Raw genomic sequence first — 14,720 nt, forward strand, 5'->3', positions numbered from 1 at the left:
CCGTCTACCGTCTCCATCCAGAGACATTAGCATCCTGAAGTAAATACCTTCTCTCGTCCACGGGGGATTACCTGTGCACATCAGAACAGGTGGTGGAGAGTAATTACACATTCTGTTCATAATGATAATGCGAAACAAAGAGCCGCTGCTGTATCATGGAGTTTGGATGTGCCTGGTTTGTGTTGGTCAAGATGATCTTATCTTGTTTCTGCACTGCCCACATCTCCATTCTCTTGCAGTGATGGAGAGAATGTGACAGACCTCCTTTGAGTCATCCCTTTCTTCCTCCCTTCTTCTGATTGCACTCAGCTGCAGGAGAAGTGGATCCCTCCCTCCTCCCAGCTCCTATCGCCCTCCACATCTCCGCCTGCCTCCTTGAGATGTCCTCCTGGACTCGATCTTATCCAGTTCTATAAGACCCTCAGACTTCAGCCGCTTTTATCTCCACTCGTCTCCCCTGACTCTATCTTTCCTGTCTCCTCCAAGTTCAGCCCCCAAAATGATGGGGGGGTGGGGGGTGGGGGGGTGGGGGGTGGGGGGGGGGGGGGGGGGGGGGGGTGTGGAATCCAACAACCTTGATGTCCTCCTTCCGCTCTTCAGCTTGACCAGGCTCTTTGTAGTTCACTGAGGAGAAATTGACAGAGTGAGATCAGACAAGGGAACAGCCTTTGTGTGTTGACAACTGTAACTTAGACAGATTCCTGTAAACCCCTCATGGAAAGATAATGCATTCATGTTTTCTGCATCCATAAGTAATAAAGTGTCAAAGCATTTTACACCTTTAAAGCTATTATCCAAAATTTATTGAGATAAACCAGGTTATTTATTTATTTTCTTTTGTATTTTGGGTTTATTTATTTCATTTTACTTTTTGTCAAAATACTGGTGTTTTGACAATTCAAGTCAAGGACTCGTACAACTGCAGAAGTTCAACAACAACCTCTGGCCTGGGCCTTTCTGAGGATGTCATGAGGTTTTACAGTAGGAGCCAACACTAACATATTTATTAATAATAATAATATTCACCACTTCTACTTTGACCCGAACTCGCCTTCGGTTTGACTTCAAAATAAAGTGTAGATGTTATTTGTGTGTGTGTGTGTTACAGAGAAAACACAACAACAGGCGAGCTTTCCCCCAAAACCAATAGGCTTCTCATTATTCATCTGTAGAAATCCTGCCAAGTAATATTCCAACCAAGTTATTGAGTTATTTTGAAACATACACACACCTGCTCCCGGCTCTGTCGGCGCACATACACCAGAACCCCCCCCCCCCCCCCATGTATCATAGAAATAGGGGAAATGGGATTAATCTCTAATCCTTAATTAGCAATTAAAGGATTAGAGGAACACACCACTCTGAACAGTGCTCCTCACTCCGGGTTGAGAAGGTTCTTCATCCTTATGGTGTTTTGACTGCAGCCTATGTATCACAGATGTTTTTATTAAGACTTTGAGAAACTTTGTCAAATTGTGGGAAAGAATATTTCTCCTTTAATAAAAAGGCAGTGAAAATATACAGATTTTGTTAATGACATTTCAAAAAGGCAAACTGTTTGAAGGTCTACACATGTTCCACCTCAGGCTAAAGACACATCTCTTCTGACTACACCTCGGTGAAGAAGATGATGTCATCGTCAACTCTGGTGTTGGAAAGAAAAGTTAGTTGCACTTACATGAAGCAATTTGATAGTTTGGCTTTTTTGAAGCTAAAGTACTCACATGTACTTCTTGCTGTTCTGGGTTCGTCCCCTCGTGATTGATGCACTTATCGGAAGTCGCTTGGGATAAAAGGGTCAGCTAAATTATAGGTAATGTAAAAAACATACTTTTGCGGGTGGCATATATCAAGAAAGGGACATTTTACATTTACATTGTCAAGTATATACATTTTGCCTGTATTGTACCAATCAATCAGGGCGAGAGGGGAAAGTCTGCAGCAGAGCTTCACGTCTGGAAATGATTTGTTTTCTCTTTTACTTTGTGTTGTTGCTGATAAGACGACCGACCTATTGGGTTCAGTTTGATATGTAATGAGATTCCTTCTGTTTTCCTCACACTTTACATTACAGGACCTTCTGATTTATTTATAGAAATACATATCAAACGCATCAGCTTCATGGCAAATGGCCCCTGCTGTGTGTCTGTGTGTGTCTGCATCAGTACAACACAACAACAATCGTCTGGTTCCTGCTTCACATCACTGTACGACACATTCAAGTGCTGCGATGCCTTCGCTGTGTGAGCGGCACTCGTTCAAGTGAGACAGCACAGGATCTCTGGGCTGTTATTGCAGATAAAGAGATACGACTTTGTGTTGTGAAGCAAAGGGACAAGGACTCGCTGCAGTTTATGTGTCATTAGCCATCAAATGAATCAGGACATTGGCTGTGTGGCGATAAAGAAGTGGCAATTCAGGTTGTGGTCGGACGGGCTTCAAAAGGAAATGCCCTGTCAAATGGACCTGGCTGCTCTGACACATCAGTATTTAACCTTCCTGCAGAGTGCGTGGATGGTGCCAGCACATCATTTAGTCCTCAGCGCTGGTCTGGACATGGATTCCATCCCACTCGGAGACCTCTCACCCACACTGCTGCAACACAGAGGAGCTCATGAAAACAGATGGAGATTCTCTCTGGACGTGTTGACCGTCGCCGCTCGTGTGAACCTGGCTTCACACGTTGCTGATGGACCCAAATGAAATTGCTTTTCCATCCGGTTGCATGTTCATGTAAAGGTGCTAAAGTCAGAATAGCTCTTAAGGAAAAGATACAAAAACAGGGATGCAGCGAGAGGGACATCTGTTGGACAAAACAAGAACTTCAGGTAGTTTTGTTGCATAAATACAGGCGGCGTTGAAATGTAAAAAGCATCAGCATTATGATATTATATGATAAGACCACATGAAGAAGAGAGATGCATAGATTTAATGCTCATGAACATGGATTTAACATCTTTTGAGAATCTCTCTACCTGGCGACTGTTTGCAGTTTGTCTTTCACATCCTCAAACACACTGAATCATTATTTCCACACACTGGAGAATTAATTTGCAACCACTTACAACACATGCATTATAAACACAAACTGTCCAGTTCCATGTAGATGTTACGACACTTGCTGCAAACACAGCCTCGCAAAACAAATTGCCCATGTGGCAGCTTTTTTCCTTTTCCCCAAATTGACTTCCTGTCAGGAGGATAACACAATTTAAATGTAGATTTCCTCCCAGTGTTGTGCTGTATTGTTTGACTTTCAGTAAGAAGCCATTACCTGCGTGGGGGGGAAGAGGGTGGGGGGGGGGGCAACACTCCCTCCTTCATTTTGATGAGGCTGTATCACCTTCATTTGTCATTCGTACAGAAGAGAACAGAAAGGATGAAATCAAAAACTTTAATAACACGTCTCCAAGGACCTGACAGATGAATACGTGTCCAGCTGTGTGGTGGTGATGTAACATTTAACATCTGTGTGGTAGAACTCACGTCATCATACGTATGAGGACACATGAACATTACACATGATTAATGAAGGTTTCGTTATGAATCCATGAGCATTCATCTGATCCTAAAACAGTCTCCTCTTCCTAGAAAGGCTTCCCACATCATTCTGGAACCTGCTGGTTGATTTGCTGTATAGTTTTATAGTTTTACTTTGCAGCAGTGTTACAATACTTCACAATACCCCCCCTCTCTCCTCCTCTCTGTGTCCACTACCTGCCGTCTCCGAGGGGAAACTTCACATTTCTACAGGAACATGGAGTCCTCTCCCAGCACCTCTCCCACCACGACAGGCCGAACCAGCACCTGTTCACAGAGCAGCCCACCATCTGATCTCCTGCACTTTGTCTCGGTGAACATCTGTTGTTCTTCGCACTAACTCCCATCTCTCCTGCCGGGCTGCAGCTTCAGTGTCGTCCCCCATTTGTAAGTCACTTTGGTTAAAAGGGGGTTTAACAAATGAGCAAATGTTATCTGTCCCTTGGCTGCTGGAATCAGATTGAAGTCACAGATAGTTTCCTCCAGAGAGTCGTCGGGGAAGTGCACCGCCATCGTCCCTGCACACGAGACCATCCCAGGCCAGAGGGTTGTTGGTTCCTTGATGGTGGAACCAGCGACATCATCTCTAACTTTGACCCTGTTGATCTCTCCTCCTGACACCTCTAACTACCCCCCCCCCCCCCCCAGCTGATCTCCTTCACTTTGTCTTGTTGAACTTTGACTCTCTGCTGAAGCTTCAGCGTCGTCCCTCAGTCACTTTGGATGAAAGTGACAAATGAGGAAATATAAACGTCTCATGTGTCATTCACAGCTTTTCTAATTGTTGCACTCACTGGATTTGAGCAGAATTTCTCACTAGCTGTGAAATGAACATGACATTTGAAAGTTTAGTTCTTACACCTGAGCGACGCGTTGGCAGGGAGGTGTGATGTAATCACCGTCTGTCACAGTGATGAATGTCACCAGCTTATGAACTGCAGCCAGACCAGGTGAGGTGAATCTCCATGACGACCAAGCTCCTCCCATCAGGCTCCTGCTCTGAGAGGCTCGTCACAACCAGTTCATGATTTCATCAATTAATAAAAGTCCTGTTTACTCAAAGGATAAAACCTTTTGATTTGAACAAAGTAGCACATATTGAATTAGACTGCATGCAGCATGGCTGTATCTCTCTGAGTGTATATCCGTCCATATCAGTAAACTATAACTGATCTGTTAGTGAACAGGAAGGTAAACTAATAATATTCATTCAGATTAATGTCTCTGTACAGAGTTCTATTGCAGTAGCATTAGAAGTCATTGTGCTCCAAACTGTGAGCGATAAGAAAATCTGTTGAAACATCAGAAAATTGTTTTCATGGCTCTAACGTGATCGTGTGGATTTGTCCTCCTTCAGGTCTGCAGAGACTATTTCATGGCTTCTGATCCCAGAGGCCAAAGACTCTCTCAAACATGTCCCACCCGTCCAGTTGAGTCCAGTTTGGGTTTGAGACATTGGGAGACGCTTGTGTGTTTAAGTGTTGTTGTCAGTTTGTCCAGTTTGTGCTTTAAAGGGTAAAAACACGATGTAGATGATGCAGTTCCAGTCGAATATGAACGTCGGGGCTTGCGGACACTTGGATGACACCACAGGAGCCGTACGGAGGCATGTAGTGTTTTTCCTGTTGTTTTATTACGTCTGAATTGAGGTCACCATTGACTTCAATTGTTTTGTGGACTCAAACACTTCAACCCCCCCCATAGAGGACAAACACTCCACGACTTAGAAACAAATTTGAGCCTTTATTGGAATGTTGCAAGGCATTAAATACACAAATTCCATTATTTTAATAATTTGGTATTTAATAATAAAAAAAAAAGTTCTAGTCTAACAATACTGGTCTGACAGTCGTTCTTATTCAGTTTCAAGTCCCCTCTCTCTCTCTTCTCTCACTGCATCAGAGATGGAAACCTGACATTGTCTGAAGTGAAAGCAGATGTGAATCTATGTATTGAGAATTAAAGGGCAAGACAGCAATGACACATGGGGAACAACGGCACTCCCACCCAAACAAATACTGCGTATCAAAGCTGCATCATGGTTTTTAAAACAGTCGTTTGTTCATATTGTAATCGATTACATTTTCTTTTTTTTTTTTTACCCCTGATTTCCCAAGTTTTACATATAAAAACTTTTGTATGAAATATAAACAAGCTCTTATCGTGATACACAGACATGTAAATTTGAAGCTGATATCCTTTGCAGAAATTAAAAGCAGACAATAATATGTTCTAAACTCGTCAATGGTCTCGAGAGTCGTCAGATCTCGCCTGGACTCGTGCTCTATAAACATAAATAATATGTTCTGGTGTCAGGAAATTACTATCAATGTTTCGGTCATCATCTTCGGCCTCCACCAACACCACCTGTATATGCATCATCATCATCATCATCATCGTTATCATCATCATCATCACTCACTGCATTTTGCTCAACAGATCCAGAAAGGTTTTTTTTTAATCGTTTTGGTTTACGAACCATTTTCCCTCATTTTGAAAAAGAAAATACAAAAGAAAAGTAAAGCAAGAAAAAAGAAAAAGTAAGAAAGAAAGAAAGCAGGAAACACAGAACATAAGAAAGAACATTCACAATAAATTTCCAGCCGGTTTGTGTTTGGTCTGGTCTCCTTTCTTTTTATATTCTGGATCTCCTTTGCGTCCCCACAGCTGAACGAATAATCAAAAAGCACAGAAGCGCCGCCATCGTCCCACCTCCTGATCCCGACCTTTACGCCAACTAACTTCCATCAATCCTACCCCCCCACCCCTGCTCCAACCCGTCCGACTGTCGAGGTCCTGAGTTAAGACATGACTCCAAACACAGGGTTGTGGCGACAGATGCTCGGCCCGATCTCTTCATAGTCCTTCTTGGTGTGGCAGACCTGGTAGAACTCCGGCTGTGGAAACACATGAAGGGGACGATGAACACAGACCAATGTAAGAATAGACAAAAACTAAAACGTGTTAGTGTGTCCGTACACGAAGAAAGTTTTTATTATAACCATCATATCAATTCACTTTAAATGTGAAGAACCAGTGGATCCTAACGCCAGCAGCTCTCGACATCATGACGGCCACATTACATCAAGCGCACCCCAGTAGATTCATTGCAAATGTGCAGAGCATAATTCAACGGTTTATCTCACTGTTATAGACAACAGGGGTTAAATGATTGAAGTTTTTTTGTCAACACTTTATCTATCTTACCAACAAGGACACACAACTGGTGTTGCACTTGCTGAATGAGTTTCAAAACAAACGTTCACCCACGAAAGAGTTCACTGCTAATGTCAGTTTGCACGTTCGACAGCTAATCGGCTAATTAGCTGCAACAATCGCCTGCAAATGTCAACTCAATCAGTTTAGTTGCTGAAAGCTGGAGTCTTGATTCTCCGCAGCATCGCCCGGCCTCGTGTGCGAGTCAGTGTTGCAATGAAAGTTTGTCTAAACTATGTTTTAATGCCCCTGATGCCCCAGCTGTCAATCAAACACGTATATATGAAGACAGGCCCACCCACTTAGAGGCTAAAAGACAAACAAGCATTTCTGATGAACCTCTTCTACTGAATTATAAAAATCATAAATCCAATATCTACATTTACTCCCACTTGCTCAGATAGTGGAATATGGACTGGAAAACATGACATATCCCTACCACCAGGGGGCTCTATTCCCATACAAGCAGTGACTAAGTGCATTCAACAAATCAGTGATTGGATGAGTCAGAATTTTCATAATTTAAACAAAGATGAATCGAAAGTGAACTGAGACCTGAACTCTAACAGCCACATTAACAAATACAAAGTCAGCTCATCATCACCTTAAGAACATAACAAGGATTTAAGGACGTATGTCTCTTGTGTCTCTGCATTAAAACGTATGTCTCTGCCCCGGAGACTAACTAAACACGGAGAAGTGTGTGTGTGTGTTGACTGCATGTTGATAGAGTTGTGTGCATTGAGGTTTGAAGTACTCACAGTTGATGCTAACATTGATCCACCGAACCACACTGCATATCTCTGCATATGATGAGTGATAACTTGGACATCGATTGGTTTTGGCTGAGGAGGGAGAACAGAGAGACAAACCGAGGATCAGTCACATTCACCCACGTACAGAGAGGCTCGGAGAGGCAGTAGTGATGGAATACTGAGGCAGAATGAAGTAGACAAACTGTTAGAGGCTTTAAAACAAATATATTTGGAATCTTAACACAGGCCATGTTCTCTTTATAGCAGAGTAAGTGTTTCATTGTCAATACCCAGGGAATTTCGGTATAAAAAAACGTTTATAATAGTTGAAAACTCAGCATGTTGTTTACTTATTAATCACAGAGGAAGATTTAAGATGTTACTGGGTTTATTCACTATCCATCTGTATCTATTCATATTGGTTGTAGGAAAGCATGTACAATCTTGAAAGAGACATTTAGTCTCAGCTTCACTCCTCACACAGTAATTGTTTGGCTGAGAGGTATCGATCGGTGCAGTTTATAAATGAATGGGCCCGCTCACCTTGAGCTTGCCTCCACTCAGCTCCTCGCTCATCTTCAGTCGGGCATCAACCGACCTCTTTAGATCTCTCTGCAGACGGCGCCCGAAGTCCCTGAACATGGTGGAGCCTCCTGAGAGAACAACGTTCTGCGGAGAGAAAAGGTGACGGGGATTACAAAGCTGTGGAATAAGAAGCACTTAGCCCCCTGTGACCTGTGGACGTGTTGATACCATGTGATCTGATACTCAGCCAAAATGTCCCAACTCGGCACAAAACAATGTCACCACCAGTAAATCTTAAACAAAATAAAAGATTTGACAGATGGATGACAGTTTACCTTGTAGAGCGGACGCCTGACATCAATTGGGCAGTTCTGAATGACCTCGTCCACAACCTCGGAGATGGGCTGGGTGAAGTCGGGGTTGGCAAACTGGGATGGAGAGGAAAGACTTGTTGCTCTGTTCCCCTTGTCTAAAGTTTGTAGTTTTCCATTATCTTAGATTGTGTTGTGATTCACGCTGCGCTGACTCACCTCTGGGTGGAAGAAGATCTCAGGTCCGAGGAAGCGCTCGTAGCCGACGTCGATGGTGAACTCCTTCTTGCTGATGGAGTTGATGCCGGTGTACTGCTTGATCCACTTGGAGCCGTCTGTGTCGTACTTACTGAACTCTTTGACTAGATCCGGGCACACGTAGCTGTACCGCTCCTGCCGGGGACAGAACAAGTTCAAGTTCATGTTTTTTGATTGCGTCTTCATCAGATGAAGGGGATGATGGGAGCTGTAGCTGAGGACCTACCTTCACCGCCTTAGCTGTCTCCAGCGACTGCTCCGGGGGGATGCCCACCTCCCTCTCCCTCAGGAGCTGCTGGGTGAAGTAGGTGATGTCTCGTCCTGCGATGGGGATGTGCTTTATACAGCTGCCAATAACGTAACCTTCAGCCTGAGAGACAGAGGAACAGATAGAGAGACTGAAAACAGCTGATGTTACATAACATTCAACATGAAGACAAAGATTGAGAATAGAAGAGACACAGAGTCTATAACTGGATGTTTCCATTAGATTTCTGCTTCTCCACGTCCCAGCCGTGTTGTGTTTGGCTCATTTTTTGCACGTTAGTGAACATGTGGCTGCAGATAAATGTCGAGTCAGTCGGTCTCTAAGTGTTTTCTGCAAGCACATTTCCTGAAGCAATTCCTTCCAACCTCTGAAACACTGTTGTTTGCTTTTAAACATCAACTCTATCCGGTTTCTAAGCAAGTAGACAAACATTTTAATTTTTTAAAGGAGGAACTTTCTTCAGGTTTGACCACATCAGGTATAAAACATCAATTCAACACAGATGCCACTAATCCTGATTCAATTTGAGCCACGGGCGTTTATCAAGAGTCAAAAATCTACATAATGATCACAGTTAATAATTAAAACGCTGTCCTGAGGGGAGCAAACATTTATTACTATGTCTCCCTCTAAAATTAAAACAGCCAATTACGGAACATAACTAGCTGCTTTATAAATATATTAAGATATTATATATATTATAGTATAGCGCCAAATCATAATAAAACAAAATAATCCAAAACATTATCTCAAGACCTTAAAAATTATAGAGAAACCCAACAGTTCTGATTCCTGAAGGGCCATGAAGGAAGCACTTTATAACCTTGTTTAGACAAGTGCTATACAAATAAAGTTATTGTTATTATTATCATTATGTACAAAGCAAAGCGTTGACTCTTCAGAAACATGGAACATGTGTGAGAGACTGTGAGTAACTGAGGGAACTGTAGACTCACCACAGGGATCACATGGGTGACACCGTCTCCGCTGTCGATGACGGTGCCCGTCAGCGTCCTCTCTCCCACCTGCCTGGATGTCCAGGAGGCTGCCAGAGCGAGCACAGCCTGCCACGCACAAAAACACACATGTGAAGGACATGGAACATTTATATATATATACACGATTGTATGTTCAAATGTAAATTAGCGAGACTTTTTATAGCTGATCACATAAAGAAGAAGTGCTTATGACTCGTCATGTTGTGATAGGATCAAGAATCTAAAAATTACTTTGGATTTAATGCATATTAGCATAATGCTAAGTGGTAAATCATCGGTGGGTTCAGTGCCTTGCTCAAACACACACTCTGGAGGAGCTGGGAATCGAACCAGGTACCATCTAACCACTAGTCTCCTAAGCCACGCCATCCAAATACATACAGCAACATTAGGATTTCAGTGAGACGTATGTAAAGACATCATAAGAACAAGTTCCATCACATCTCACCTGCACAGCGATGTACAGCCCCGGTACGTTGAAGGACTCAAACATGATCTCAGCTGTGTACTCTCGGTTCTCCGGTGTGTTGAGAGGAGGCTCTGTCTGAATACACACAAGCGCACAAACAAGACAAAATAAGATATTTAAAAGAAGAGGGCATTTAAAGATGAATTCACTGTGGGCTAACCCCTTTTGTGTTTACTAGACGGGCCACATGCTCACCAGGAGGAAGTAGTGGTCCTCGGGCTCGGCCCTCAGGTACTTGAAGATGATCTGCTCCATGAAGCGCTCCATGAGGTCCCAGTCCTCCACAATCCCATGACGGATTGGCCACTGTTGACACATGGGTTCAGGTAATAATTAGAATAATGTTCAGTACATGTTCTGGTTGCCCTGTGAAGTCTCTCTCTTCCATGTTTGAGTCATTCAAAGAGAAACAGTCACCTAATAATCAGATAGGGAAACCATCTCCTTTCTTCTGCTTCCTGTTTACTGCATTTATTATTTATACTTTTAAAATATGGGTTCGTAAATCCAACAGGGTCCCGTACCTTAGTGGAATATGAGGGCTTGTCTACGGCTTCATCTCCAATGAAGAAATCCAAGTCATCCACCCCCTTCATCATCCTCCGCTGGGCCTGGTCCCCGACCTTGGCCGACTCTTTGATGGCGATACCTGACGAGAGAGGAGAGAATTCAATACCTGGCAACAGGGTTGTGTGAGCTACATTTACAGGTAATTAAGATGGTGTCATTTCAAAAATCTAAACAATATTTACATATACAGAAATAAAGTAGACGTTAAAAGTGTTAAAGGCACAAAGTCAAATTTAGAAAAGTATTTATAATTGTTGGCAGGGGATTTTGGAAACTTGTACCATTTCCCCTTTTCGTTGTTGGTGTCACTGGCCTTGTGGGCTGGTGGTCGGGGAATCGAACGTACAGGGAAATACTCACATGATGGAACGATGAACTGTGGCTCTGTGTTCCCTGCATACCCCAGTTTGGTGTAACTGCAAGAGAAGAGAAGGACATTTCTCCATTAGAAGCCAGTTGGACGCTCTGGACAATACGGAGCTACAAAGCTGGAACTGCATTTAGACGTGTGAACATTTACTACAGCGAAGATTATTTTGGGCTGCGTTCCCCCTATTGTTTTGATCAATGCCATCACTGTCCTTTGGGGAGTTGGTCTGATGCCAAGAGCAGCAGCAGCTCTGGAGTTTGCTAATAGGAGGCCATTAAAAGAGCCATTCATGTCACACTGGGAACTGAGAACTATTCATATGTGTCTGGTGGGGGGGGGGGATCATTTCTGTATAAACTGACCACTAACCCTTAATATAAACCAGCCATGACCTCATCATCAGCTGCTGTATCTCCTTCTGCTTTGTGATAAGAAGTGAGCCAAACCTTTACCAAGTTTCTAAAAGTCCTTCCTACAACATTTTCACCTTCATACTTAAAGCACAACCAGTTGGATGCACACGTTAAGACTATGGAGTTAAACCCTCCTCTGTATGAAAGTCTTAAGGGCCACATGCTGACCAGATGTAGTCTGGACTGGGGTAAGCTCAGACTCCCATAATAGCCCTCAGGGCCCAGGGGACTGATAGAGGACACCGCTGACACGGCCAGAGCACTGTGGGCACTACGGGCCACATCCTGGTCACAACAGTGGCTTCTTTGAATTCAACTGACTAAAGGAAGAGAAGAAGCCGGAAGGGGCAGCATCAGAAAGTCAGGAAGAACTCAACCGGTTTGTTATGACTGGAACAATCTCCTCATTTCAACGTCAACAACTGGCTTTAATAGAAAATGCTGAGTTGCTGAAAGACTTTGCTGAGTCAAGCTGCAAATTCACGACGTGTTGATGTCACGCTGCCAAGGTCAAAGGCATGCGATGATGTCACCAGTGTAGAAGCCTCCTACACAAACTAATTATAAAATCCAAATTTTTGCTGAAAAAGCTGCATATTTCCAAAAGTACGAGAAGTTAAAAGAATAAAAACTGGAGCAGACGTGTCCTGAGCGAATGAATTAACCGACACATACAACAGCAGCAGTTTTTACAAAAAAAACGATTCAACGTATGAGACATGAATGTGTTTTCACTCTTATTACAATAATAAAAGTCATATTATGTATGTGTGTCACTGTCAACAGCTGCTTCATGACCCCAGCAGCGTGGTCTGACAGCAGCAGCAGCGCTCTGAACACCTTCATACCACAGAACAGTCCCAGCTTGTCTCCCTCAACCTGCCTCGACACGCCGAAAACACACAACACACGTCAGACGGTGGACATCATTGCACAGGATGGCTGGAGCCGAGTCAACCATTTTTTTTAAAACACACGATTCTCTGGGCCTCTACTTTAGAATCGCACAACTTGTGTTTTTTATCCCGATGACGAATATTGTACCTTTAGGGAAATGCTGACTAAAAAACGTGTCATCTGTAATGTTGGTTCACTTTTGACCTGTGCTCATTAATGACTGCAGCCTTGTGGTATGAGATCTCAACTGTTTGCTTAAGATAGATGAAGCAATGACTCCACCCAAACCCTTCAAATGCACTGTGGTAGAGATTTTTAGATTTATGGCAGTGTTGCACATTAGACGACGCCGACACCCTGATGTGACTGCGGCTGTTTTTATCGTACAGTCAATAAATAACTCAGAAGGTAGATGTGTATCAGGAAGTGGAGCCGTCTTCCTCTGGACATCACGAACTCCCTCAGTGACTTTTGTCTAACTTCGTACTAACTTGGTTGATCAAGTTGTTAGTTCCACAGATAAACTTGCAGTTACTGGAACCTGCCGTCTGCATTGTAACTTTAAGACCTGGCTATAAACGTAACAAGGGACATCTGCTTAATGAGTAGGAACTAGCACAGGCTGGGCTAACCCCAAGTCTCAGCTGCACTTCCTTCTTCTGGTCCCCGGTGCAGATCTGAAGCAGTTCTCTGGTTTACAGCCTGGAGGGATGGGGGGGGGGGGGGGAGGTGTTGGACGGGGAGGTATGCAATGTGAGAAGTGAGGAGTGAGGAGTTCAAGCCTGTACATGAAAGCCCCCCCACCCCCCGAAACTAGCTGAGCACACCTCTCATCACCTGAGGACAGTTATTTGAGCAAATGTCCACATCGCCTGAAACACAAATCTCTTCCTCTCACAGTGGATATGATTATTTATTTCAAAAATAATCAGGAGGTGAAGATGTAACTGACACCAAGCAGGACAGGAGGTGCACACACACACACACCTACACACAGACAGACACACACTGATCTACATCAACAGTGCTACTGAGATAACATCTGGATCTGTGATTTTCACTCCGTCCTCTCGAGCATCCTTTAGCTGTCAAGGCCAGAACGAATATAAATTATTATTGCTCGAAAAGACCCAATGAGTCAAATCGCACCGAGCAGAGAACCAACAACCCGCTGAGGAGCCGGAATTAGAGAAGTTAAATCAGAAAAACATGCTCGGACGCCGAGAACAGCTCCATATATGGAGCAGAGCGCGTGAATGAGGAAGTGGAGGCTGAGTAGGAAGTAGCGCCGCGTCGAGTGGAGGCATCAGAATCACACTGGTTTCTATTCATGGGGCAGATATCGGAGTGGGAAGACTGGTTAGAACATGTATGTTGGTGGTGAGACGCTGTTTTGGGGGCAACAGCAGCTGAACTCCCTCTGAATGAATGGAGCCAGATGTGAGGGATCCCCCCCCCCCATACCCCACCTCCCCTGGCTGTGGTCTCACGGTGACACAGGAGAATACAAACTGGGAGGAGGGGGAGAGGAGGGGGGGGCTGATAAAATGTCGCTAATGGTGCAACTGGCGAGCGAGCAGGACGATGGAGGGTGAACACCGAGCGCTGCCTTAGTGCCGCTGAGCCGCTGGGAACACAACAACCACGGCTAGCTGCTCGTTAGCATGTTAGCTCCCCGGCTAGCGGTGGGTCTAACGCCCGCAGACACACACACACACACACAAACACACACAGAGACACACACACCCAGGCTCCTCCGCTGACACTGACAGCCCCTGCCCCCGCACCCAGACCCTCCATGACACCCGGGGCCCCCCCCCCCCCCTCGGCTGCACGCCCCGCGCCCGACCACCTACCCTGTGCCGCAGTCCACCACACACGCCGGTAAGCGTCCAGCCATCTCTCTCTCTCCCGGGGTCCGTGCACGACTCGAAGCGCTGAAAAGAGGCGGTGTCGTCGGGGAGGATCCGTGCGCGTCCACAGGCGGAACCCGGAGCCCGCACACTGCGCTTCCACTTCCGCACTCGGCTGCTCGCAGCCAGGGGAGAGGCAAGATGGCGGAGGCCGGGCAGAGAGGCACGGGCAGGACTGAGCGGCTGTCAGTCAGCGGAGGAGGAGGAGGGAGAGGAG

General features: G+C 44.7%; 1 protein-coding gene across 2 annotated transcripts; it reads right to left on the minus strand.

Annotated features, from left to right (window-relative positions):
- Positions 1 to 332: 332 nt before the first annotated feature.
- Positions 333 to 14,697, minus strand: LOC117755046 (actin-related protein 3). Of its 2 annotated transcripts, XM_034574540.1 has the most exons (13): positions 14,447 to 14,697; positions 11,271 to 11,326; positions 10,865 to 10,989; positions 10,536 to 10,646; positions 10,320 to 10,415; positions 9,830 to 9,937; positions 8,832 to 8,975; positions 8,567 to 8,740; positions 8,372 to 8,464; positions 8,055 to 8,180; positions 7,518 to 7,601; positions 6,318 to 6,437; positions 333 to 345 (listed from the first exon to the last, which is right to left on the minus strand). In XM_034574540.1, exons 1-12 carry the CDS (start codon positions 14,488 to 14,490, stop codon positions 6,342 to 6,344), a joined length of 1,257 nt encoding a protein of 418 aa, XP_034430431.1. In that variant the 5' UTR covers positions 14,491 to 14,697; the 3' UTR covers positions 333 to 345; positions 6,318 to 6,341. The 2 variants fall into 2 exon arrangements, with proteins under 2 accessions (XP_034430431.1, XP_034430430.1); XM_034574539.1 differs by lacking the exon at positions 333 to 345 and having other exon boundaries at positions 5,991 to 6,437.
- Positions 14,698 to 14,720: the final 23 nt, after the last annotated feature.

Source organism: Hippoglossus hippoglossus, chromosome 21 (assembly GCF_009819705.1).
Source record: "Hippoglossus hippoglossus isolate fHipHip1 chromosome 21, fHipHip1.pri, whole genome shotgun sequence".
Taxonomy (NCBI): domain Eukaryota; kingdom Metazoa; phylum Chordata; class Actinopteri; order Pleuronectiformes; family Pleuronectidae; genus Hippoglossus; species Hippoglossus hippoglossus.

Bases quoted from the DNA above. Each gene is read 5' to 3' on its own strand.
- LOC117755046 (XM_034574540.1), bottom strand. From the start codon at position 14,490: ATGGCTGGACGCTTACCGGCGTGTGTGGTGGACTGCGGCACAGG. The intron at 10,416-10,535 runs GTGAGCATGTGG...GTGTGTATTCAG, and splicing joins AGGACCACTACTTCCTCCTG to ACAGAGCCTCCTCTCAACAC. The intron at 6,438-7,517 runs GTGAGTACTTCA...GTGTTTCCACAG, and splicing joins GATCAATGTTAGCATCAACT to CCGGAGTTCTACCAGGTCTG.